The 23,897-nt window shown below is 46.4% G+C and overlaps 1 protein-coding gene across 6 annotated transcripts in view; it reads left to right on the top strand.

Annotated features, from left to right (window-relative positions):
- LOC116998632 (voltage-dependent L-type calcium channel subunit beta-4) overlaps positions 1-23,897 on the top strand; it is a 76,232-nt gene that overhangs the window by 12,414 nt on the left and 39,921 nt on the right. Inside the window, exon 1 of one of the 6 annotated variants that reach the window (XM_033064609.1) lies at positions 21,535-21,587. The exons of the other annotated variants lie outside the window; for them this stretch is intronic. Within the exon in view, the coding sequence (XP_032920500.1) occupies positions 21,543-21,587 (45 nt within the window). The 5' untranslated portion in view covers positions 21,535-21,542. Of the gene's footprint in view, positions 1-21,534; positions 21,588-23,897 lie in introns of those variants that run through there. 6 annotated transcript variants of the gene reach the window in all.

Genomic DNA, 23,897 nt, shown 5'->3' with positions numbered 1-23,897 from the left:
CATTGATCCCTCCTGAGCAATGGGAACTGAGTTTCCCATTAGGAGACATTTCATAACCTGGTGAGGTTGGTTTTTTTTTTCTTCCTCTCTATTTTATTCATCAGAAAGTGATAAAAACACCCTGAGCACTTGGCATTCCTCAGGCCTTAATGACCAGGGGAGGTTCATGGCCTGAGATGATGAAACCTCCAGCCAGGCATTCATCTTCCTGCTGGCAATCAGGGCTGGAAAATTCTCCTGCTGCTTTGGCTTGGAGCAGCTTGGGGCAGCAGGAGCAGCTTCTCCTCCCTCTCCCTGCTCCCCAGAATTGGGGGAGAAAAGCTCCATCCCTTGGGACAGTAACTCTGCTGTGCTGTGGATGAAGGAGATGTGTGGTTTGGGGGTGCCTGGGCTGGGACATTGGGAAAATCCAGGAATTGTAAATAGAACCCAAATGGAGGAGGAGGAGTGTGGGAGATGCACAGGAGGGAGTGAGCTGGGGATAAAACACAGCAGGGAGGGGAGGAAGGGGAGATGTGTGGTTTGGGGATGGCTGGGCTGGGACATTGTCCCCACATTGCTGGGAAAATCCAGGAATTGCAAATGGAACCCAAATGGAGGAGGAGGAGTGTGGGAGATGCTCAGGAGGGAATGAGCTGGGAATAAAACACAGCAGGGAGGGGAGGAAGAGGAGATGGAGAGATGGTGAAGGGAGGACCCTTCTGGAATGAGCCATTCCAGGTTGGAAAAGACCTTTAAGATCATCAAATCCAACATGAGCCAGCTCCACCAGCAGGGTCACCCCTGCCCTGTGTCCCCACCTTTTCTGAGCAGCGCTTTACCCCCTTTCCATGAAAGAACTCATCCTAATATTTCACCCAAACCTCCCCCAGCACAGCTTGGGGCTGTTCCCTCTCCTGCAGCTCGTGGTCCTGCCCCTCTTCCCTCTCCTCTTCCATTTTCCTTCTCCTCCCAGAGCTCCCTCTGGCCTTGCCTTGGCTCTGTCCTTGTCACCAGTGCCTCTCATTTCATTCCTCTGCACTGAATTCCAGCAGCTGCCTCATTACCCACTTTTGTACCAGACAAAAAGAGTGGGAAGAGGGGAAATCCCAAATTTTTACTATAGTAACTGGTTAAATTCAGATAAGGACGGCATGTGGGATTTATTGAATTTTTTTTTGTTTGTTCCTGTTTTTCCTGGGAATGTTGTTGCTGTCTTTTATTTCCCACTCTGTGTGTCACAGCCAAAGTGACAGTGCTGGGACACCCTCCCCAGTGGACAGGGGGTCACACCAGCCAAGAACAGATTGAGGGATGAAAAAAAGAGCTGCCCAAAACCTGACAAAAACCAGGGGCAGGGAAAAAATGAGAGGAAGAAAATGAGGAGGGGGGAAAGACCAGGAAAGGAGAGGTGGAATCTGTCCCTGGTGCAGAGTCTGTGAGCACAAAATGTGGGTAGAGCCCTGAAGAGTGGGTGACTCTTTCATAACTCATCTTCTGCCACTTCATTCCCCCATTCTTAGGGGTTCTGCAAGGAAAAAATTCCCTTTTTCCTTTAGGGAGCAGTTGGATGTGTCCTAGCCACACTCACTGTCCTGGAGCAGCTTCCTCTGTTTTCATCTTTTTTTTTTCCTTCTGGTTTGGTCCTTTTTCTTTTCTTTTATTTCCATTTCTTTTTCCTTTGTCCCTGCAGAGTTTGGGTGAGGATTGGTACAAGAAGTGGCAGCAGGGGACAGCAGAAAGGCCACCAGGAGTCCCCTGCTGCTCTCCATGGACACTCTGCATGTCCAGCCTCTGCCCCTCTCCTTTTCCCAAGGCATTTTCCCACTTTTCAGGGTTTCTGCAAGGCACTGACACTGTCTGGACTTCAGCACTGTTCTCCCAAAAGGAAATTTCCTTGGCCCCAAAGCCCATCCAGCCTGGCCCTGGACTCTCCCAGGGCTGGGAATTTTTTATGGATTTATTTCTGCTCCAAAACCATCCCTCCATGACAAATCTGTTGGTATTTTAAACCTGATGATGGTGTGCTGTGTGCTGATTTAGGAGTTTTTTGTGTGATAAATTCAGAATTCACCCCCAGCCTCCCACCTTTCCCAAGCACCCCAAGTCAAACCTGAGCTCTTTCACCTGCAAATCTCCCACAGGTTCCTCTGATTCCTGGGATGGTAAATGAGAGGTTTCCACTCCCAGGCAGGAGCTGGGGAATGGCAATCTGGTGTAATTTATGCAGGAGCAGTGTGGGGGAAATTGCAGCCCACTCCTGTTCCACATAAATTATGGATGTACCTCCTTGGAAATAGCTGCAGAGGGGGCTCAGGGTTTTTTTGGCTAATGAATCATGCCCTGAATTTCCACAGTACCTACATTGACTCAAATGTCTCCTTTTGGCCCCACCTTTCTTTTTTCATCATCTCTAAACTTTGGCTGAACTCCCAGCTCAGGATGTTTCTTTCTTTTCCTCACAACAGAGCCATTCCTTGAAGACCCTGAAAAATTTATTCCCAATTTATTTTCCATCTCTGAAGAGATCCCTCAGCTGGTTCTGAAGGATCTGTGGGAATAAATAAATGAGTGTTTAGGAAGGTGCAGTCTGCTGATTTCCATGGATTTAGAACCTTTGGAGCTGTGCCCTTCAAGGCAAATCCCTGGGCAACACAAAAACTTTGGGATTGAGCAGGGAAAGAAAGGAATGGGAAGATATTCCTGAAAGAAGTGAAGGATGCTGCTGTCCAATGTTGAATTTGGGGGTGTAAACCCCCAAATATACAAAACAAACCATAAAACCTTTGGAATTGAGCAGGGAAAGAAAGGAACTGGAAGATATTCCTGAAGGAAGTGAAGGATGCTGCTGCCCAATGTTGAATTTGGGAGTGTAAACCTCCAAATATACAAAACAACACCACAAAAACTTTGGAATTGAGCAGGGAAAGAAAGGAATTGGAAGATATTCCTGAAGGAAGTGAAGGATGCTGCTGCCCACTGTGAATTTGGGGGTGTAAAATGTAGATATAACATTGATACTTCTGCAAGTTTGGAGCAATCTAAATTAAGAATTATCCCTGAGGAATGTCCAGGCTGGGGTCTGAGCTCCTCCCCTGCAGCACAGGGAACATCCAGGGCTTTGGGGAGGATGTGGAAGGTGAAGAGAGGCTGTTTGGAGCAGAAGGAGAAGGAACAGCTTTGGACCTAAAACGAGGCAGCTCCAAGGATACAGAACGTTATGGGAAGGAGGAGTGGAAGTGTGATTTTCATGATAATACAGGAGAGGGAGGAGCGGCGTGGGCACCAGGAGAGGGGTGGAATGAGGAGATGGAGGGGGTGGAATCATGGAAATCAAAACCCAGCCCTGGAAAACCATTTGGGCTTTGCCCATGGGTGCAGCATTCCGAGTTGTCTTTGATTGTCTTGTGTGAGGAGCTGCCTGGGCTATATTTAACTGATCCCATGTGTGCTGCCATCAGGAATCTGTGCAGTTTCCCCCGTTCCGTGGCATTTCTGAAGCACAATTATTTATGTTCCAGAGGAAGGTGTCGCTGCCCGTGGAACGGGATGAGCTCCAAGGTCCTTCCCAATCCCAAACCAGCCTGGGATTGTGACTCAGTGCCACATGAGCTCAGAGCTTGGCAAATATCTCAGGGCTCCGGTTCAGGCCCTGGCCATGTGTTAATGAGAATATGCTAATGAGAATATGCTAATGAGCTGCTAACGAGGGGGGAGGATGCTCTGCCCGAATTTACAGCTCTGGGGAATTCAGCTTGGGCTGGCTTGGAGAGGGGAAACTTTGCTCTCCACAGCAGTTCCAAGCTGTGCCTTTCTCCCATTCAGGTTTATTATTAGAACTTTCCCTTGGTACAGTGTATTTTAATAAAATCCCTGGGTTTTTTTCCTATTCAGTTCTATTCTTAGAACGCTTTCCTGGTAGAGTACATTTTAATACAACCCCAAATCCAAATGCTCTGTGCTGGTGGTTTCTGGCTCCCCAGTATCCCAGTGCCTCTGAACTGGTCCTGCTGTGTCCACCCACTGGTTTGGAGGGGCTCAGCCCTCTGTTCCTAGAAAAGCCCTTTTTGGGTTGTACCTAAAAGGAAACATTTTGGGGTGGGATGGGCTTGCACTATTCCTATGGAAACAAAATGCTGTGCAGAGAGAACCCCCCCAGCTCTGGGAGCATTACTGGAGATGTGTGACCATCTGGAGGGAGCAGCCTGCAGGGAGGGGTCTCTGTGTTCATCACAGATGTCTCCACTCCTGACACAGCAGCTCCCAAGGGATCCCAGGGATCTGCATCCCTGACTTCCCGTGCCAGCTGGGACTTGGTTTCAGCTTCAGGGGGTTAAGCTGGGCCTAGAGGGTGCCCTGAGCATCTGGCACATCTCCAGTTTGCCGTGCTCATCCCAGAATGGTTTGGGTTGGAAGGGTTAAATCCCATCCCAATCCAGCCCTGCCATGGCAGGGACACCTCCCACTGTCCCAGAGTGTTCCAGCCTGGCCTGGGGCATTCCAGGGATCCAGGGGCAGCCACAGCTGCTCTGGGAATTCCAGCCCAGCCAGCAATTCCCAATTCCCAACATCCCAACATCCCAATACCCCAATATCCCAATATCCAGTATCCCAGTATCCAAATATCTCACTCTCCCACTATCCCAATATCCAACATCCCAGTATCCCAGTATCCCAATATCCCAATATCTCAATATTCCAATATCCCACTATCCCAATATCCCATTATCCCAATATCCCAATATCCCAATACCCCAATCCCCAATATCCCAACATCCATCCCTGCCCTCTGGCAGTGCAGCCATTCCCTGCTCCTGTCCCTCCCAGTCTTTATCCCAAGCCCCTCTCCAGAAATCCTCCCCACACCCAGGGGAGCAGACACAAAATGTCCCTGTGCTTCCAGCAGGGATCCAGCAGTAATTCCAAAATGGAAAGTTTGGACCAAAACAAACCCTGTGTTTTCCCTGGAATGGGGGCTGGGACCATTTGGGCTGTGGGAGCACAACCATGGGGGGATGCTGCAGGTTTGGGTCCTGGGCCTGGTTTGGGTCCTGGGCCTGATTCAGATTCAGATCCTGGTTCAGGTTTGGATCCTGGTCCTGGTTTGGATCCTGGTCCTGGTTTAGGTCCTGGTCTTGGTTTGGGTCCTGGTTCTGGTTTGGATCAGCTCCTGATTTAAATCAGCTCCTGGTTTGGATCCTGGTCCTGATTCACATCCTGGTTGAGATCAGTTCCTGGTTTGGGTCCTGATCCAGGTTTGGGTCCTAGGCCTGGTTTGGGTCCTGGTTCTGATTCAGATTCAGATCCTGGTCATGGTTCAGAGCCTGGTCCTGGTTTGGGTCCTGGTTCAGGTTTGGATCCTGGTCCTGGTTTGGATCCTGGTTCAGGTTTGGATCCTGGTTTGGGTCCTGGTCCTGATTCAGATTCAGATCCTGGTCCTGGTTTGGGTCCTGGTTCTGATTCAGATCCTGGTCCTGGTCTGGATCAGCTCCTGGTTTGGGTTCTGGTCCTGATTCAGATCCTGCTCCTGTTTTGGGTCCTGCCCCCAGCTGTTCCATGTTTGTTTTCCCTCTGTCAGGCACTCAGATTTAGTGCAGAACTCAAGCACAGACACTCAGCTATTGTCTGAACTATCAGATTCTGCTTTAGGCTGCAGAAATTCTGCATTTGCTGCTCCTTGTCGCTGCTTTTTCTCTCGGGGGTCCCATGAGCAGCACTTGCTGCACTTTGTTTGTGTTGGTGCTCTCTGGCTTTTTTGGTGAGTCCTTCCTCCCTCGTGCCATCAATTGAAACATTTTATAAAAACAGACAACACTGAACTTAATGGGAATTGAATATTTCAGCTCCTAGAAAAAGCAGGAGCAGTGTTTATAACAGAATAACAGAAAGTCATTAATTACCTTCTAAAAGCTCCTTTTCACAAGATTCTTCTTTAATCCTTATTTTATCCTCAGTCAGGACCAGCCTGGCAAATCCTGGCTTATGTGGTGAGCCCAGTTCGAGAACATTTGTGGGAGTCTGCTCTTAGGTTCTTGTGAAGATCTGCATTTACTCACAGGCATTTCATGGATATCAAATACACAATTCCCATTTCTGCACAAGCTCACATCCGTAGGAAAGTCCTTTTCCAGGCAGGAAAGTAATTAAAAATAAAAATTCCTTGCAGTAATTAAAAAGAAGACTCCGTGTGTGCATACAGACTTAGGTGGCAGCAGGAGCTGAGTTTTGGGATGAAATTCTGCAGTTCTGGGCCAAGCCACAGGATGGGGATGTTGCAACACCCGAATGTCCAGCATCGAGTCCTCACAAATTTAAACCTTTTTCATAATTTAAATGTGGGGCTTTACATTTTATTTTTATGTATTTATATTTATATTTCCTATATTTTTGATGAGTTTTAATGTTTTTATATTTTTACATTTCTACATTTTTACATTTTTCAAAGTCCTGAGCACAGAGCTCACCTCAGGTACAAATACCCCAACAATGGGACTTCCAGTGCTGCTCCTGCTGATTTTTTTGGGAATAATTTGCAGTGCAGGATGTCTGTAGGATGTGTGGGTTATCCCAGGAGAGATGAGTTGCAGGTACAAGGAATGCTGCTTCCAGGAATTCCTGGATTTTCAGCCCAGGTGAGAAAACCACGATGCTCTCTCTTGCTTTAAATGTAAATTTGTAGAATCCCAGAATAAAAACAAAAAAGAAACTAAATTAAAATAAATAAAATTAAATTTAAAAAATAAAAATAAATAAATAAATAAATAACCTGTAATTTATCAATAACCTGTAAGTTATCAATGACCTGTTAGTTATCAATAGCCTGTAATTTATCAATAACCTGTAAATTTTCAATAACCTATAACTTATCAATAACCTGTAAGTTATCAATAACTTGTAACTTTTCAATAACTTGTAATTTATCTATAACCTGTAACTTATCAATGACTTGTATATTGGGATATTGAGATATTGGAATATTGGGATATTGGAATATTGGGTTATTTGAGTATTGGGGTATTGGGAAGGAATTCCTGGCTGGGAGGGTGGGGAGGCCCTGGATTTAATTAATTAATTAATTCTCATTATTTTCTCTCCTCTCCTCCCAGAGCTGTTGCTTTGGCACTGCTGAGATTTGGGGTGATGTAAATTAAAAAGTGGGGTTTTTTAACTGTTATTCCCCTTCCTATCTACCCCATAATATTATATTTTATATTTACATTTTTATATTCTATTCTATTTTATACTATTTATACATTCAATTTTTTTTAAATCCAAGCTTGCTTGGAAAATTACACATGGAAACCAGCAGAGGGAAAAAATCTCCCAAAATCTTCTAGATTAATAATTAAATACAAAAAAATTAATTGGTGATTTCCAAGCAGCCTAAACCTCCTGGGAATGTGGGGCAGGGCTGTGTGCTCTCCTCACCCTGGACTGGTGGGACTGGGAATGCTGGGGGGAATCTCAGAGCTGCCTCAGCTTTGAATTCTCAGAGCCCTAAAAATGTTCTGCTGATGTCAAACCCCTGCTCCCTCTCCCCTCCACGGGAAAATCTGGGAGAAGCTCTAAAGATGGAATAATTGTGAGTCATGGAGACACTAATAAAAACTCCCACGCGCTGGCAGCGCTCAGCGTTGGTTATCCTCAATAATCATCATTGCTGAAATTCGTCATATTTGGCGATTTTTGGGTTTCTGCACTAAATCAGGAGATTCAGGAATGCTCCAGCTCCTGGCTCCAGCTGGGGGGAAATAGTAAGAGAATATTTATTTATTCACTTTGGCCAGAATTGTGCAGCAATTATGACAAAACAAATTTATTCCTGGTTCTGCCGATTGCCATGGAAACCCACATGGAAAGCAGCAGCCCAAGGGCTCAGCACGAGAAACCCAGGGCTTAGCCCTGACAACTGATTCGTGCTGGAGATTTGGGGGGAGAAATCCTAAAAATGGAGACATTTCCCTGGAAATTGCAGTGGGAATCCTCCTGGGAAAGGGAGATGCTCAGGCTCAGAGCGTCTCTGCTGGGATACCCAACCCTCTGCTCTGCAGGGCTGTGCCTCTGGATTTTCACTTTTCCAGCAGCAATTGGTGAGGCAGCAGAATTCCCAGTGGGAAGGGCAGGGTATTTTGGGTGTTTGTTGGAGGCAGAGCCATCAGTGCTGAGCTGGAGCTGCAGGTTGGGGCTCTGGGACACCCTGGGAGCAGCTGGGAGAGGTGATGGCTCCAGAAATGCAGGAATTGGTTTGGGAATTAGTGTGGAATCATTAGGGCTGGAAAAGTTCTCTGAGATCTCTGAGTCCAACCATTCCCAGCACTGTCCCTGTCCTCAGTGCCACATCCCCAGGGTTTTACATCCTGCAGGGATGGGGACTCCCCCTGAGCACCTTTTCCATGGAGGAATTGTCCCCAAATCCACCCTGCCCTGCCCTGCCCAGCCTGAGCTGTTCCCTCTGCTCCTGTCCCTGTTCCTGTTCTCAGATCCCAAATCCCCCCGGTGTCCCCTCCTGGCAGGGAATTCCAGAGAGGGAAAAGATCCCTCTGGATCCTCCTTTGCTCCAGGCTGAGCCCCTTCCCATTTCCCTCAGGAATTCTCCATTCCCTTCCCATTTCCCTCAGGAATTCTCCATTCCCTTCCCATTTTCCCTCAGGAATTCTCCATTCCCATTTCCCTCAGGAATTCTCCATTCCCTTCCCATTTCCCTCAGGAATTCTCCATTCCCTTCCCATTTCCCTCAGCAATTCTCCATTCCCATTTCCCTCAGGAATTCTCCATTCCCTTCCCATTTCCCTCAGGAATTCTCCATTCCCATTTCCCTCAGGAATTCTCCATTCCCTTCCCATTTCCCTCAGGAATTCTCCATTCCCTTCCCATTTCCCCCAGGAATTCTCCATCCCCTTCCCATCTCCATTCCCTACTCTCAGGAGTAAAAGCTGACCTCAGCTGCTTTGGAGCCCCTTTCTCCCTGTGTACATTCATTTTTAAGTGTTTTGGAGCTGTGATTTTAATGAAATGGAATACAGTTTTGTTTTCCCCAATTAAAGCCGGGAGTGACTGATTCCTGCTGCTCCCCTGTCTCCAGAAATGGAAGTGTTGAGGGAAGCATTCCGTGTATCCCACGTGCTGAAGCTGAAAGACTTTCTCATCCTGTGCTCAGTTTGCACATCACTGGGGTATAAATGTGAGCTCTGTGCTCTGAGTCACCCTGGGGGAGCTGCAGGGGAAGGGAGCCCTGGCAGAGCCTCCCTGGCTGCTCAGGGAGTCAGAAATCTGGGAAGGAGCTCTGGGAATGGCCAGTGGAGCTGTCCAGGCATTTGTGACAGATCTGAGCCTTGGGCTGAGCACAGCCTGCAGGGAGAGAGGCAGGACAGGGAATTACAGAATATCCAGAGTGGGAAGGGACCCAGGATCACTGAGCTGCCTCTGCACAGACACCCAACAACCCCAGTGCCTGAGCATCCCAAAATCCCTGAACAGTTTGGGTTGGAAAGGGCCTTAAAGCTCATCCCATCCCATGGATCCCATCCCATGGATCCCATCCCACTGATCCCATCCCATCCCATCCCATCCCATCCCATTGATCCCATCCCATGGATCCCATCCCATCCCATCCCATCCCATCCCATCCCATCCCACTGATCCCATCCCATCCCATTGATCCCATCCCATCGATCCCATCCCATTGATCCCATCCCATCCCATCCCATCCCATCCCATCCCATCCCATTGATCCCATCCCATCCCATTGATCCCATCCCATCCCATCCCATCCCATCCCATTGATCCCATCCCATCCCATCCCATGGATCCCATCTCATGGATCCCATCCCATCCCATTGATCCCATCCCATCCCATCCCATCCCATCCCATCCCATTGATCCCATCCCATCCCATCCCACTCCCCTGGCCTTGGACACTTCCAGGGTTGGAGACTCCCCGAATTTTCTGGGAATGCTCAGTGAGGTTGCAATGAGCTGTAAACCCCACCCTGTATTTGATAATTCCTTTTTTATCCCATCTCTGACCCCATGCAGAGCTGGAACTCGAGTTCAGGGGATTTTTTTCCCAAGGATGTGGGAGCTGCTTTGCCTCTGCTTCCCCAGCTCACCCAAAGCACCTGGTGCTCCTGTTTGAAGGGATTCCTGGGATCCTTTCCTGCCTTGGATGGGCTCAGTGCAGGACACAGGCTGCTGGGTTTGTCCTGGGATGTATTTCCTCTTTATTTTATATTTACATTTATCTGTGTACACAAACAGGACAGGAATGCTGGAGCAGCTCTCCCAAAGCTTTATCCCATCACAACCATCAGCCTCATTTTACAGAGCCCAGCAAGGGAGGTGGAACAGCTTCAGCTGCTGGCCCAGCACACCAAGTTCTCTGTTACAAACTCTTTAACAACTTTCTGCCCAATAGCAGAGTATTAAAATCTGACAAGGGTTTGCTCAGGCCAATTAATAAAGCTGCAGGTTCCTCTTGCTTTGAACAATTCTTGCAATAGCTTAAAACACTGGCTAAAGCTTCATTATTAACCTTACACATTTCTGTTTTGCTGAGCAGATTTTCCTGAGCCCATCTCAGCTCACAGCCCTGCTGGTTCTTGTCCATTCCTGCATTTCTCCACCCTGGGATTTGCTTTCACTCAGCTTTCTGGGAGTCCTGTACTTTTTCTGTTTCCCTCAAGGAAACCCAGGACTGTTTTCCCCACTTTGTGTGGTGCCATTTCCTCCTCCTGGCAGTTTATTCTGTGCCATTTGTGGTGTTCTGTAAGAGCAGGAGCAAGCTGGCAATTCTGAGTTCTCACCCAGACCACAGCTTGGCATTTTTTGGGTCCATTTTTTGGGTTGCTGGCCCAAATCCAGCCTGGGCTCCCCCGCCTGTTTGTCCTGCCCCATTTCAGGAGAGCTGGAAATCAGAGCCCAGGTCCCCAGAGCTGCTAATTAATGCACCTCCACTAATTAGCACTTCTTTCAGGTGCTGGACTTCAACCAGCTGGTTTGAAATAAGAAAATGACAGTGTGTGTGTGCAGCATTCCTGTGCCACAAACGGCCACAAAGTGCTTATTCCATTCATTAAATGTGTTTTGGGGATTTATGAATTGATTGGCTGCACTGGAAATGACTCTAAATTACCTGTGAGGTGGATTCTGCAATCAGACATTGCTTTTTGTGTTATTTGCTGTTTGGTTTTTTGGGGGTTTTTTTGGGTTTTTTATTTTTTGGGGGTTTTTTTTGGTTTTTTTTTTTTTTTTTGTTTGTTTGTTTGTTTTTTTTGTGGTGGGCAAACTATTCCTGTGAGTCTTCCAGCACAACAGCTTTGTCTGGAAATGGCTCCTGGAATTCCTAAAGCTGAAGTTTAATCTCATTGTGGATGTTGGGAAGGGATTTTGGAGCTCCTGGCTGTCAGTGCTCAGCAGGGAGAGGAGGAATTGTCTGCAGTAGAAGGAATATTCTCATTTTCCCTTCACTCCTGCTCATTTAAGATAAAAGGCATTTAAGAGGCTGGTTTCAATTACAGACATTTGGTATTTTAAGGAAATGTTTTCCTGGATGTATCAGCCCTGTCAAGCTTCACCTCTAGAGCTGGATATTCCCAGTTCTGAGCAAAAAATTCAGAATTTGTCACCTGTGCCCTTCCCACCCCCTCCCCACCCCCAGCTTTAGGTGGGCCCTGCAGAAGATGAATAAACCCAAATTATCTGCACGAGGAGGAATTCAGGGCTCTCCAATCCCGTGGGGAGAGCAAGTGTGTGGGCAGGGATGAGCCCAGGGACAAAAGATCTGTTAAATCCTTGATGCCTGCTTCCTGCTCCTGTGAAAAGTGCTGAAGATGTTTCATAAAAACTCCTTTATTTTTATTTTTTCCCCCATGACTCAGTGTGTGAGCTGCTGTGCTGATGTGGGGTTAAATCCCTGGTTCAGGAGTGTGTGAGCCCAGCCTTTGGGGGTCACCTCAGCTCTGATTTAGGAGCACTTGGCCCTTCCCCACCTTCCATAACAGGATCAGGGCTCTTGGTGGATTTGTCACTGTGGATTTTCCCCAGTTCTTTTTGTTGTAGCCCATTCCACGTGTGGCTGTGGGATTTCTGTCACTCTGCAGGTTTTTATTGATTGGTGTGTGTGGTCCTTATAACCAAAAAAACAAAAAATACATCACCATTTCACTATTTTTAATTTATTAGCTAAAAAATACTGTAACACTCACTACAAAATGAATAAAAACCAATAAACATCTAAATCCAAACACAAAATTCCATCTCTCATACCTTTAAACCCAACCCTAACAAAATAAAAAAATAAAAAAACAATAGGATGGGGTGGGGATCCCATTCCCAGCTGGGTTTGGAACCCCATCCTAACCCCACAGGTTTCCAAAAGCCAAATTTCTGACTGGAGGAATCACCCAGGAAAGCTCCAAGGTTCACCTTCCCCTGCTGTTTCCATCCTGCTGAACCAAGAGGTGGCAGCAATATTCCCTCCTCAGCCTTTTGATGTGTTTCACATTAATACCACATTTAATTGCAATAATGAATCGTTTTATTTCCAGCCTGAGCTGGAACAAACCCAATTTTCATCACTGCATCTGAAAATTCTGCTTTTCATTTCTGGTCTAGCCCAAAAAGTTTGGGTTTCCTTTGCTAAACACCAGAATTCAATGAAATATTGTGGTTTTTAAGCTGTTATTCTGCAGAGATTTTTGGAGAATAAAATGCAGTGGAAAACACATGATAGAAAAAAAAAATCAACTTTAGATCCCTAACTAGGTTTAGTTTAGATTAATTTAGGACCTTAGTTTAGGTCCTGAAGCTGTTCCTGCCAAGGGATCAAGGCTGAAGTCAAAGCTTCACCTTTATCCCCAAATTTTACAGCAGGTGTAATATTCAATATTCCAGTTCATGCCCAGCCTTTTTTTAAGGCTGAGCTTTGTAAGGATGAGCTGAGTTCATTTTAACAGAGCCTGGGCCTTTTCTCCATGTGGGATAAATGAATCCTTTCATGAATTTTGAGTTGTGTCACCTTTGAGTTCTGTGCTCCCTCATCTGGACACTGAATTAAATCAGAGAACATGAGGTTCTGATCTCTCCTGCACTGCTCACCATGATTATAGGCAGGGTGGCAGAGCTGCCATCAGTTATTATCCTCCACACTCCAATTAGAAAATTCTGTTTGCTGCTTCTAACTCTGGCAGCCTGAGCTGCTCAGGCTGATTTTTTCCATTTTTTCCTCTCAAGTGAACTCCAATTCTCACTTGAAATATAATGGAGATAAAAGTCCCCCAACTTTTTGGGGGCCACAGAAAATATTAGACACTGAATATTGAAACTCAGAAATACAGAGAGGGAATGAACCTCTCCAGTGGAAATACAGAAATAGGGAATGAACCTCTCCAGTGGAAATACAGAAATACAGGAATAGGGAATGAAAGTCTCCAATAGAGAAACTCAGAAATACAGACAGGGAATTAACCTCTCCAATGGAAATTCAGAAATGCAGAAATAGGCAATGAGCCTCTCCAATGGAAATACAGAAATACAGAAAGGGAATTAATCTCTCCAATAAAGAAAAACAGAAATACAGGAATAGGTTATGAACCTCTCCAGTGGAGAAACTCAGAAATACAGAAAGGAAATGAACCTCTGCAGTGGAAATACAGAAATACAGAAGGGGAATTAATCTCTCCAATAAAGAAAAACAGAAATACAGAAATAGGGAATGAACCTCTCCAATAAAGAAACTCAGAAATACAGAAAGGGAATGAACCTCTCCAATGGAAATACAGAAATAGGGAATGAACCTCTCCAGTGGAAATACAGAAATACAGAAAGGGAATTAATCTCTCCAGTGGAAATACAGGAATAGGGAATGAACCTCTCCAATAGAGAAACTGAAATACAGAAATAGGGAATGAACCTCTCCAACAAAGAAACTCAGAAACACAGAAATGGGGTTTTTGGGTGTTCCAGGGCAGCCCTGTGAGGAAGATGAGCACTCATCATGTTCAGGATTTTTGCACAGACTGTGTGTTGTGCTCCTGCCTGGTGAGAACATCACAGAGTCATCATTTCCTCAGGTACAGAAGGAGAGCTCTCCCAGAGGCTTTACAGGAAGGAGCACAGCTCAATTCAATATGCAGAGCTAAAGCCAGGAATATTTGTTCTTCCCAGCTCAGCTCCCAAGCACTCTGGCTGAATATTCCAAGAAATCAGGTGGGACAAGGGGTTCCTCCTTCATTGATCTGTTGTTTCTGGATCAGTTTCTGCACTTGGATAGGAATTATGGAAATCTGCTGCAGGGAACTGAGGAGTTCCCTGTCATCCCATGAAATTCCAAGTGCTGTGTTGCAGCCTGTGGTAATTGGGTTATAAAGCAAGGGAAATAATAAAATAAAATAAAATAATAAAAATAGAATAAAATCAGCAGCCTCATCAAGGCATCCCTGTAAAATCCCAAGGGGAAGCAGCAAACTGGGGGTGAAGTTGAGCTGTGTCTGCCTAGCTTTTATTTTACTTATTTATTTATTTATTTATTTATTCTTTTAACCTCTTAACAAGAACAGCAAATTCTTCTTAGTGCTGGCATTTAAAAGCTCTGTGCCTGACTCTTTTTAAAAACACCCTTTGCCCTCCTCCTTGAACCTAAACCCAAAATAAAAGGTGTAGTTTTGCTAGTTTAGCTAAAGAAAAAAAAATCTCCACAAGATCCTGTCTTTTACAGAATCTGGGATTTCATTTCAGCTTGCAGGGTTGGCTTTTTGCTCACTCAAGGCTTTGTTTTCTCTACAGAACTATTACATGATAATTTCTCAAAAATACATTTCAAGCAACCTTTTCATGAGGGTTCACTGATAAAACTGCAAATATTTAAATGCTCCTGGGAAACCAACACTGACCAGGAATTTTCTGGGCTGTTTGTTCTGGCACTGGGAAATCTTCCAGTTCAGTGCTCTGGAGAGCTTGGATCTCCAGGAATGGCATTCCCAGAACATCCCCAGTGCTCCTTCTGCTGCATCTTTACTGGTCCCAGTCCCTGGGGTGATTCCAGTTTGATTCCAGTATTGATCCCAGTATTGATCCCAGTATTGAGGGGTTTCCAGGATGCACTGGTGCCTTTCCCTGCTCGGGTAAAACAGCAGCAGCTTCCCATAAAGTTTGTAATTGGCTTTTAGGGAGCTTTTTCCCATCATTCCAGCAGTTGCAGGCTGAAGTGTGGCACAGAAACTCAGCATCAGCACTTATGGCAGCTCAGGAGATTGATTAACATTCATAAGGGAAGCAGAGGAGCTTCAAATGTGGAATGAAACAAGTGCTTAATCCTTTGGCACAGCAGATAAAAATGTGGAACTTCCCTGAAAACAGGAAATCTGATCCAATTCCAGCCACAAATCCACTCTGGCTTTTTGGGGTGGAGCCTGGGGTGTGGTTTAATATTTAATATTTAATATTTAATGATTTAATATTTAATATTTAATATTTAATAATTTAATATTTCAGCCTGGTGGGCAGTGGGAGCTGCTGGAGGGAGATCTCTGTGGTCAGCTGTGGGAAGAAAGAAGTTTTTTTTTCTGTTCAGGAGAGAGGGGGAGATGTGGGAAATGGATTTGGAGGGAGTTCTCAGGGCCTGACAAGGCTCACACATCTGTGTGCAAACCTGGAGCTCAGAAATGCTGCCTTGGAAATGCCATGGAGTGGGACAGGTGTTGCTGAGAGAGAAATGGAGCTGAAAAAAGTTTCAGAGGATGGCCTTGCAAATAAAACCAGAGAAACAGAACTGTGGAAGATGCATTGCAATAGAAACCATTTTAGGTGATTTTAGATAATTGGCTTTAAGGCATTTTACAGCATGATGTGACAAAAGCTGATAGGCCAAGAAATGCTTCTAATGCAATTAGGAAATAATTGCACATTCATAGACCCATCACACATTTTCAAACTTTCCTACCAACTGTTTTTCATATTTTAAGAACTGGTTTACATGGCCACTCTTGGAGTTTGTCTTTTTAGATGATGTGTGGTTTTTTGGCTGTGGTTTTAATTTATTTTTTTAATTAGTCTTAATTTGGGCTGTGGTCTTCAATTTTTAGAGCTGGTTGGTGTTGGTAACTGCTAGTAGAAGGTTTTTTACTGGATGTTATTTAATTAAGTAGATAGTTTACCTACTACAAAGACACTTTATCAGCTTAAAGAAAATCTAAATTTTAAAAGTATTCCAGCACCACACACACAGTATCCACTTCAATATTTGCAAAAAGCCAATACCATTAACAGAACACATCCCTGCCTGCCTCAGGAGCTGGGGATCATCCCCTCTTCCCTCTAAATCCCTCTGCAAGGGCCTTGGCTCCCCTGCCGGGGCAAAGAGGCTTTTCACAGCTCGGTAAATTTAGAGGTACCTACACAGGCAGCCCAGTTACCTCTCACTGGAGGTGCTCCCAGCCAAGGGAAGTGACAACCCAGACTTCACACCCTTTAATTATAGCAGCCTTTACATAAGAGTGTCAGATGAATGTGTTTTAGGATAGGTGGCACCCCGCTTCCTCCAGAAGAACTGGCAAATTAGACCAGACTAATTCATTACTTGGAATTCCAAGGATTAGAGCATGTTGTTTGAATTAAAACTTCGAATTCACCGAATCCTCTGAGCCAGGAGAGATCCCAAACAGCACAATCCTCCTTTCTTTTAAACAGAAATCCATCCCTATTCCTCTGGTGGCTTCAAGGACTTCCAAATCCCACAAATTCCAACCCATCCTGCTGGAAAAGGGGGTTAGAGGGGATCTTAGGGGGTTCTCCTGGCCGTGCCTCCTCCCAGGGCAGAAGCTGCTGTCACTGCTCCAGATTTTTATCTGATCTCTGTTAGAGGAGGAGGGAGAAGGGCAGACAAATTGTTTTAGAGGGAGAAGGGGCACAGAAATTGGTATAGAGGGAGAAGGAAGGGGCACAGAAATTGCTTCAGAGGGAGAAGGGGCACAGAAATTTCTTTGGAGGGAGAAGGGGCATAGAAATTACTTTGGAGGGAGAAGGAAGGGGCATGGAAATTGCTTTAGAGGGAGAAGGGGCACAAAAATTGCTTTAGAGGGAGAAGGGGCACAAAAATTGCTTCAGAGGGAGAAGGGGCATAGGAATTTCTTTGGAGGAAGAAGGGGCACAGAAATTGCTTTAGAGGGAGAAGGGGCACAGGAATTGCTTTGGAGGGAGAAGGGGCACAGGAATTTCTTTGCAGGGAGAAGGGGCAAGCAGCAGGGCTGTGCCAAGTAATTCAGGGGAGTGAGGAGCTGGCCTCCTTCCCACTGATGGAAGATTCCTGGAGATTGCTGACGGTCCTTTCCCCTTCTATTAGCAAAATCCATCCCTGGGCTCTCCTGCTGATGTCAACAAGAGCAGCTTTCCATAGGGGACAGCAATTTTCTCCAGCAGGAATGCAGAATGGGGGAAGATGAACCCCCCAGTTTGTGTCATGGGGAGGATGCTGATGGAGACTGTGGGTTTGGAGGAGTGGATCCATATCCAATCCTGCTCTTAATGCAACCACTAATGCTCTTTGTTCATGTTCCCCTAAAAACCTTCTGGAGGTTTTTTAATCTCATTATCCCTAAGTAATGTCAGGAATCCAGGTTGACCATCCTGAGAGCAGGGAGAGGCCATAAAGAACTTGGCTGTGTTGTTGTTGGAGTTTTGCTGCTCCAGGGTGAATGTCTTGGTTTATAATACAGGGTGTGATAAAAGGAATCTGTTCTGTCACCATCTGCTGAGGGTGGGGCAGTGATGCTGATCTCTGTGGGAGATATTCTGCTAATGGGCATCCATTGAAACCAGCTGGGGCAGTGTTCTTTATCTCCATGGGATATCTCCTGTTCATGGCCATGGTTTATAAACCAGCTGGGGCAGTGTTCTTTATCTCCATGGGATATCTCCTGTTCATGGCCATGGTTTATAAACCAGCTGGGGCAGTGTTCTTTATCTCCATGGGATATCTCCTGTTCATGGCCATGGTTTATAAACCAGCTGGGGCAGTGTTCTTTATCTCATGGGATATCTCCTGTTCATGGCCATGGTTTATAAACCAGCTGGGGCAGTGTTCTTTATCTCATGGGATATCTCCTGTTCATGACCATGGTTTATAAACCAGGCAGGGCAGTGTTCTTTATCTTTTCACAACCCATCCTTCCTCCAGCCAGTCATTTTCTGCTCATGGCCATTGAGTCCCACTGTGGGACTGATAAAATTACTGCATCCCATTGGGAGTTGCTCCAGCCAGGGGGAAGAGCCCAACATTTCTTACCAAGATAAAAACAGAGGGTTTGGGACACTAAAGTAGCCCTTTCTCCACTAAAGTTCAGAGGAAAATGAAATTCCTCCACATCACCACTAAACCTCTGAAAAAAACTGCACCTTGTACAAAACCACTGCTCCAACTGAATCACATCTGCCACTACAAAAAAACTTCAGCCACCATTTAATCAAACTGCTGCCAACACCCTGCCTGACGGGTGTCAGGTTGTAATCTGACTTTGGGGTTCATTCCTTTGTAGTGCTGTATTTCTATTTTAATTTCCCTAGTAAAGAACTGTTATTCCTATTCCCATATCTTTGCCTGAGAGCCCCTTGATTTCAAAATTACAATAATTTAAAGGGAGAAAGTTTACATTCTCCATTTCAAAGAGAGGCTCCTGCCTTTCTCAGCAGACACCTGTCCTCCAAACCAGGACAGTGAATATTCCAGGAGGCAGTGCTGCTGCTCCACAGGGTGGAATGCTGGCTGGAAGTGGAATTTGGGAGAAGGGAGAGGTTGCTGGTCCCTCCCATCCCGCTTGGCGCAGTGCAGTGCCGAGGCGTTCCCCTGCCTTGCCAGTCTGGATCCTGCACATTTATTTATTCCAGCAGCACTTCAGCGTGTTTATGCAAATAGTTCATTGCTCCAGCTCCTGAAAGAACCACACAAGTGCTGTCATTTGATTGAGGAATCATTAGATTCGGGCTGGAAATAAAATTTTCTCTGGTTCTGTATTCACGCCCTCGGAAAAAAACAACAAAAAAAAAAAGATGTTCCCACATTTGAGTAGCTCAGGACTGACTAAATAATGGATATTTTGGGATAGGTGGATACATTTCTCAGAGAGATTTCCTTTGTACTTTAATTAAAAATAAAGAGGATGTGAATAATCTCTAATGGCAGCAGAGTATTTGGAGTGTTTCGGAGGGCTGTGGGTACTCAAAATATTCTGATTTCTGAGCCCACCTCTCCAACTTTGAGATATTTTAGTCTGGGTTACATCCTTGTTGGGCATTCAAAGTTTTGGTCTTCATTTACATTTCTTTCCAAACCTCCTGTGCCCTTGGGAACGTGGAGTTGTGGGCTCTGATTCACATCATCAATGAGTGTTATTTAAAAAATGAATAATGCAGCAAGCAAAGCCATTCAAAAATGACATTTTTAAAAGGTTAGGCTTTAACAAGGCTCATTCCAGCTCTTTGGCCATCCCATGTTTCCAGCAGTGGCCTGAACAGTGGAATTCCCTGCTGGATAATATCAGCCCCCATCCCCTCAGAATATTTATTATATTTATATTAGCTCTCAGCCAACTTGAAAGAGCTCCCTCACCTCGGTGTGTGTTTCTTGGATAAATTATCTCACAATATTCAAATCAGCCTTTGATTTAGAATTCCTCTCTGTTGCAGGGATTTGTATTTTTATAGCATCTTTAAGCAGCCTTTTGGGTTGAGTCATTAAATATATATTTTTAATAACCTCTGTGTCTTAAAAGGAAATGTGAGGACTGGAAATCAAATAATGATTCCCCTGACTCCTGAATTAAGTTGTTTTATTACAAATCTATGTGAAGTTCACTTTTTTCCCTTTCATCTTGTGATTTCACAGCCTTTTTTAATTTTTTTTTTTTTTTAATTTCGAGCTGACCAATGATTCTTTCAATCTGGAACATCACAGATCTCCAAGAACTCTGCAGAACAGGCTGGAAAAATTAACTCCTGGATTGGAGTTTTATGAACATTTTAAATCTGAGATCCTCCTCCATCAGAATGAGTAAATTGGGAATAAGATTTAGCATAACTTTGTGGAATCTTCATTTGAATTTGTAAGAAGCTGTGAACATGGGAATATTCACAGGAAAAACACCTTTGGCTTTGCTTCAGTGCTGGACACTTCCCATGGGATTAAACTTTGCAGAACTGAAGGAAGATTTTGGGAGGAGAAGTGGATTGAGCAAAAGGAAAAAATTCAAATAAGCGTTTGTGAAACTGCACTGTGGGGTCAGATTGCACCGAAGATGAGATTTTAAATAATTGTTTTAATAAGAATAGGAAGTAAATTGTAAATTAGTTCTGTCCTTAGTGTTTAATTATTTATTGACTTTTTAATCACGTAGTGTTACACCAGGAGTTGAATTTGTAGAGCTCCAGGAGGAATCTGTTTATAGGGATTTTGTTTCCTAATTTAGTTGTAAATCAGGTTCAAACTTCTATTCTTTTAATTCTTGGTGTTCAGGATTTGGTTTTGTTTCCAGACATCGTGTGTGTGTTCTCTGTTCATTTTTAGTATTTAGAATTAGTGTCTTCAGGGTTTAATTGTTTCCAAATATTGCTGGGGGGTGGATGGATGGTTTTCCTTGGAAACCACCCGCTCTTCTCTGCAATCTTGAAGGAGGAAGGCTGTATTTTATTGTAAATAATTTATTTTTTGGTAAATAAATCAGAGAATTGGGCTGGAAGGGATCTCTGGAGACCAAGCAGGGCCATCTGGAGCAGGTGACACGGGATGTGTCCGGTGTTTGGGATGGCTCTGGGCAGTCCCAGAGCTCTGCCGCCCTCACGGGAAAATATTATTCCTCATGTTGATGTGGAATTTGTGTTTTAGTTCATGGCCACTGCTCCTCAGCCTGTCACTGGCACAACAGAACGAAGCCTGAAACCAGTCTATTTTGGAGATATTTATATGCACTGCTGAGATCTCAGCTCAGTCTCCTCTAGGCTGTCGGTATTGTTTTATTATAAATCACTTTTATTATAAATAAGCGAGGGACCGCCGCCGCCATCAGCCCGTGAGGGGCCGCCAGGCGGCGCCAGCGCGCAGCGCCGCTCGCGTGCGGCGCGTCTCGACCAATGGCGTGGCGGCGGCGGCGCGGCTCAGCCAATGGCGTGGAGGCAGCGGCGCGGCTCAGCCAATGGCGTGGCGGCGGCGGCGCGTCCCAGCCAATGGCGTGGAGGCAGCGGTGCGTCCCAGCCAATGGCGTGGCGGCGGCGGCGCGTCCCAGCCAATGGCGTGGAGGCAGCGGTGCGTCCCAGCCAATGGCGTGGCGGCGGCGGCGCGTCCCAGCCAATGGCGTGGGGGCAGCGGCGCGTCCCAGCCAATGGCGTGGCGGCGGCGGCGCGGCTCAGCCAATGGGAGGCGGCGGCGCGGCGGGCGGGAAGCGGCGGGGCGCGCGGGGGGGCGGCCGGCGGGAGGCGGCGCCGCCGCAGCGCTGAGGGAGCTCGGCCCCGCCGCCTCACCGCGCTCCGCCGCCGCGCTCCCCGGCCCTCCGGCCCCGCAGCGGCCCTCGCAGCGGCTCTCCATGTACGACAACTTGTACCTGCATGGGTTTGAAGACTCGGAGGCGGTGAGTGCCGCGGGAGCGGGGCGGGCGGGCTGTCAGTGCTGCGGACGAGGCACCGGGGTGACCCCGCGCTCCCCAGAGATGCCGGGCTGGCTGCGGTGCTTCCCTCGGGAATTAGCGGTTATCCCTCGCGGAATGGTTCTGTGGCAGCACAGAGCCGTGCTCGGACGCCTCGCTCGGAGCGTTGCCCGCCTGTCCGAGCTGTGGTTTGTGTTACCGGGAGGATGCCGGGGTTCCGCGGCCGTGGGCACGCCGGTCCATGTTAAACAGCGCTCCGTTACATAAGGCGTCCTGGACAGCTCGTAAAACACACGGATAACAACACGATATAGAGTGTACGTCAGTGCAGACGTATGGATGGTATGATGTGCTGTCCTCGGGAGGATGGATGGTCCTGCAGGGCTTCGCAGGAGGAATTTTTTCCTGCCTGTGTCAGTGTTGGTCTAGAAGTGCAATCCCTCCCTTGTTTCAGCATCCCTTTATTTCAGGGGGAGAGGAGCAGCCACTGTGCCAGACTGACATGGATGCAGTGCACCATGTCGAGGGGAAATGCTGTATATTGAACCCTTGCGATGTGGTATTTGAATTATTTCAGAACTGCACTGCGATGGTTTGGGTTGGAAGGGTTTACAGCTCATCTCAGGACAGGGACCTGCCACTATCCCATATCCACTATCCCATATCCACTATCCCATATCCACTATCCCATATCCACTATCCCATATCCACCATCCCAGGCTGCTCCAAGCCCTGTCCAGCCTGCCCTTGGACACCTCCAGGGATGAGGAAAAGCTTTGGGTCCATTTAGAAATTCTGTGTGTTAACTTTTCCTTTGGGTTCTCTCTCGCTGCTCCTGCTGCTCACAGTGCAGATGAGCGTGTTGGTTCCTTTGGGGATGTGTTTTGGGATCCAGCTGGATGTTTCTGTAAGCCAGGCAAAGCAGGAGTGCTTGGGAGCTGTTCCCTCCATCCCAAGTCTCTCTTGTGCTGGTTTAATGTCTTTAGCAAAGTAATTATGCTTTTAAGAAGTCAGCTTTAAAGTGCTGTATTAGGGCTGAGAAAACGGAGTTGCTGCATGGTGGTTGGTGTAGAATAAATGTGTCACTTATAAAAAGTTCATCAGAGAATGAATATGAATAATGTGTGCTGGATTTAAAGGTGTTTCCCAGATGCAGGTAAATGTGTGCTGGATTTAAAGGTGTTTCCCAGATGCAGGTGAATGTGTGCTGGATTTAAAGGTGTTTCCCAGATGCTCAGCTGCCTGCATTCCCAAAATCCCAGGGGACTGGAAGGGAGATGAGCCAGTCCAGCCCCTGCCAAGGCAGGGTCACCTGGAGCTGCTGCCAGGAATGCATCCAGGTCTGGAATGTCTGGAGAGGGAGACCCCACACCCTGCCTGGACAGAGTTCAGTGCTCAGCCACCCTCCATGGAAAGAAATTCTCGCCTTGAGGTGGAATTTCTTGGAGTTTAGTTCATATTTCAGTGATCTCTTCCAAAAATGTTATTTGGAGAAGCAGCTTTAATGGCAGCACGCCCTACCTGTTGCACAAACATCTGGGTTAGGATTTGTGCTGGAATATTGTGTTTATAGATGAGAGGAGCTTGGTCTTTAAATGCCCACTGGGATGAAGAAGTAATCTCCAGATTCCTTAATACTCTCTTAAGCAGTTTATGATAATGCAATTTTACAGCTTTTTAAATTTTACAGCCTCTCTGTGATTGAGGATGCTTTTGATAGACCTAATTTCCAGAATCACAGGAATATGTGAGAACCTCCCTCTCCTTAATAAAAACACCTGGAAGGAATCTGGATCTCCTGATTTTATGGAAAAACTGGAGGCCATGAATCCCAAAGGCTCGGGCACAAAGCAGTTACAATTCCCCGAGTGTCTGTTTGCTTTTTGCTCCCAAACCACTTACTTAAACCATGAAACCTCATTATTTTAGCTCCTGACTCAGGGATGGGGAATGCCTGCTGAGACAAGATCCTGGCAGACAGGCAGTGGGGATGGCTCACACGAGTGAAGCCACACAGAGAGAAGCCAGGACAGGACTGAGAGAGCAGGAAAACAAATTGTGGTGGAATTGTGGCTCCCTGCGGTGAGGAGTGTGAGCGTGCAGAGATGAAAGCTCTGCATTGTTCTGGGTCAGGAGCTGCAGGAGCTGGAGCAGCCCCGGGCTGGGATGGGAGATGGGAGCTGGGAGCTGGGAGGGAGGGCTGGTGCTAATTGCAGCACGGAATAAAGCACAGCCCGTGAGTCACCAGTGCAGGGATGCCTGAAGTGGGCATTTGCCCTGGTGAAACCCCGTGTG

The sequence above is a fragment of the Catharus ustulatus genome, chromosome 7 (genome assembly GCF_009819885.2).
Source record: "Catharus ustulatus isolate bCatUst1 chromosome 7, bCatUst1.pri.v2, whole genome shotgun sequence".
NCBI lineage: Eukaryota > Metazoa > Chordata > Aves > Passeriformes > Turdidae > Catharus > Catharus ustulatus.
The sequence above is the reverse complement of the archived record's forward strand: the minus strand, read 5'-3'. Positions and strand labels throughout refer to the sequence as shown.